Source organism: Penaeus monodon, chromosome 28, assembly GCF_015228065.2.
Source record: "Penaeus monodon isolate SGIC_2016 chromosome 28, NSTDA_Pmon_1, whole genome shotgun sequence".
NCBI lineage: Eukaryota > Metazoa > Arthropoda > Malacostraca > Decapoda > Penaeidae > Penaeus > Penaeus monodon.
This window is the reverse complement of record NC_051413.1, coordinates 33,870,519-33,871,995: the sequence shown is the minus strand read 5'-3', so window position 1 is coordinate 33,871,995 and position 1,477 is coordinate 33,870,519. Positions and strand designations below refer to the sequence as shown.

Below are 1,477 nucleotides of genomic sequence, written 5' to 3'. Positions count from 1 at the left end.
GGTTTTTTTTTTTTTTTTTTTAAAATGTCTTGAATTCTGTAAATTTATTTTTTTTTTGGAGGTTTTTTTATGTTTTTTTTTAATTAAAAAAATTTCTGCCATGTCTGGGCTTGGAGACAAAGCATTTTTCTATTCTTAATAACATTTTTGCAAATGTTTGCAAACCTAAAACACCATTTTGGAATCTATTCTTAAATCTGTCTTTGATTTAATACCAAGCACTTCTTCCACTTATATCCAATGCAAATGTATACTGGACCCCTTTTTTGTAAAACCCGAGCTAGGGCATAGTTACAATAAATAATCATTTCATTTCATGAATATTTGCCTTTGATATGATAAATGCATGATTGGTTTACTTGTACGATCTAAAGACCTTTTTCTTTAAGTAAGCAGAGGAGGATTAATGTTCTTTCCTTAAAATATATACTGAATGATCTTTAAGTACAAGTACAGTATTTCTACAGGTAAATATGCTTACCATGTTACAAATTTTTTAAAAACTTTCATCTTCTCAAAAACCTTTTTCTTTTGGGCTTTCCCTTCCTTTTAACATTTGGGAGTTTTCAAGAGCTTAAAAAACTTAAATTTCCCGGGTAAAAAACATACAAACTGTTTTTCCCCGTACACAACCCCCTTATTTTTTTAAGGGCCTTTGCATTTTTTACTGAAGTTTTTATTATTTTAAAACTTTAAAAGAGAAAACCTTTCCATAATGTCTAATTACAAACTTTGGTTGCATTGACACAATTTCTAGCCAACAAAGATACAGAGAACCAGTTTGTTGTTTATTTAGTCCCCTTTTTCTCGTTGCTATTTAAAAAAAGCTTTTTCCCAAAACCTTAATTTTTTCTACACAATTTTTTTTCTATTTTGAAGACCTTAAAAAAAAGAGGGGGGATTTCCAAAACACTTTTATTTACATGGGATATGCATTGTAAAAGTAATACACATACTGTAATGACAAAATGACTGATTCATATCAAAATCAATCATTACATCAAGGTTTATTATATTATCATATCACTGATGAGTGTAACACATGGTATACAATTTTTCACAGAAAAAAAAAAATTAGCATAAAGGTTTTTTCCATTGTAAAAAACATATAAAGAAATAAACTTCAATCTAAAGTTTACAAATACTATTTGTGAAATTTAGATTATCATCCGTTCAGCCACTCAGCAGCAATATATTCTGATAAATGTGCATCAAAACAACCCCGGATGTTTACAAACCCGGTTTCCCTCAAAACAGCTTGAGAAAAATAGATATCCAACAAAAGAAATCAAGAAGTCACAATCTAATAATCAGAAAATATATATATGAAAAATGTAAATAGGCTAAGAAATAAATAACTGTCAGTGCAAGTCAAGTACTTTCGGAAATGCACTCCGTGTAAACCTATCATTCATTGAAAAAACAGCCCCCCTTTTTCAATGAAAGGGGGAAGATAAAAGGGAAAATTTTTTTGGGG

The 1,477-nt window shown here is 29.2% G+C and overlaps 1 protein-coding gene across 1 annotated transcript in view; it reads right to left on the bottom strand.

Annotated features, from left to right (window-relative positions):
• Positions 1–440: 440 nt before the first annotated feature.
• Positions 441–1,477, bottom strand: part of LOC119591184 (derlin-1-like) — a 15,673-nt gene continuing 14,636 nt past the window's right edge. Inside the window, exon 7 of the mRNA XM_037939895.1 lies at positions 441–461. Coding sequence (XP_037795823.1) covers positions 441–461 — 21 coding nt within the window. The remainder of the gene's footprint in view (positions 462–1,477) is intronic.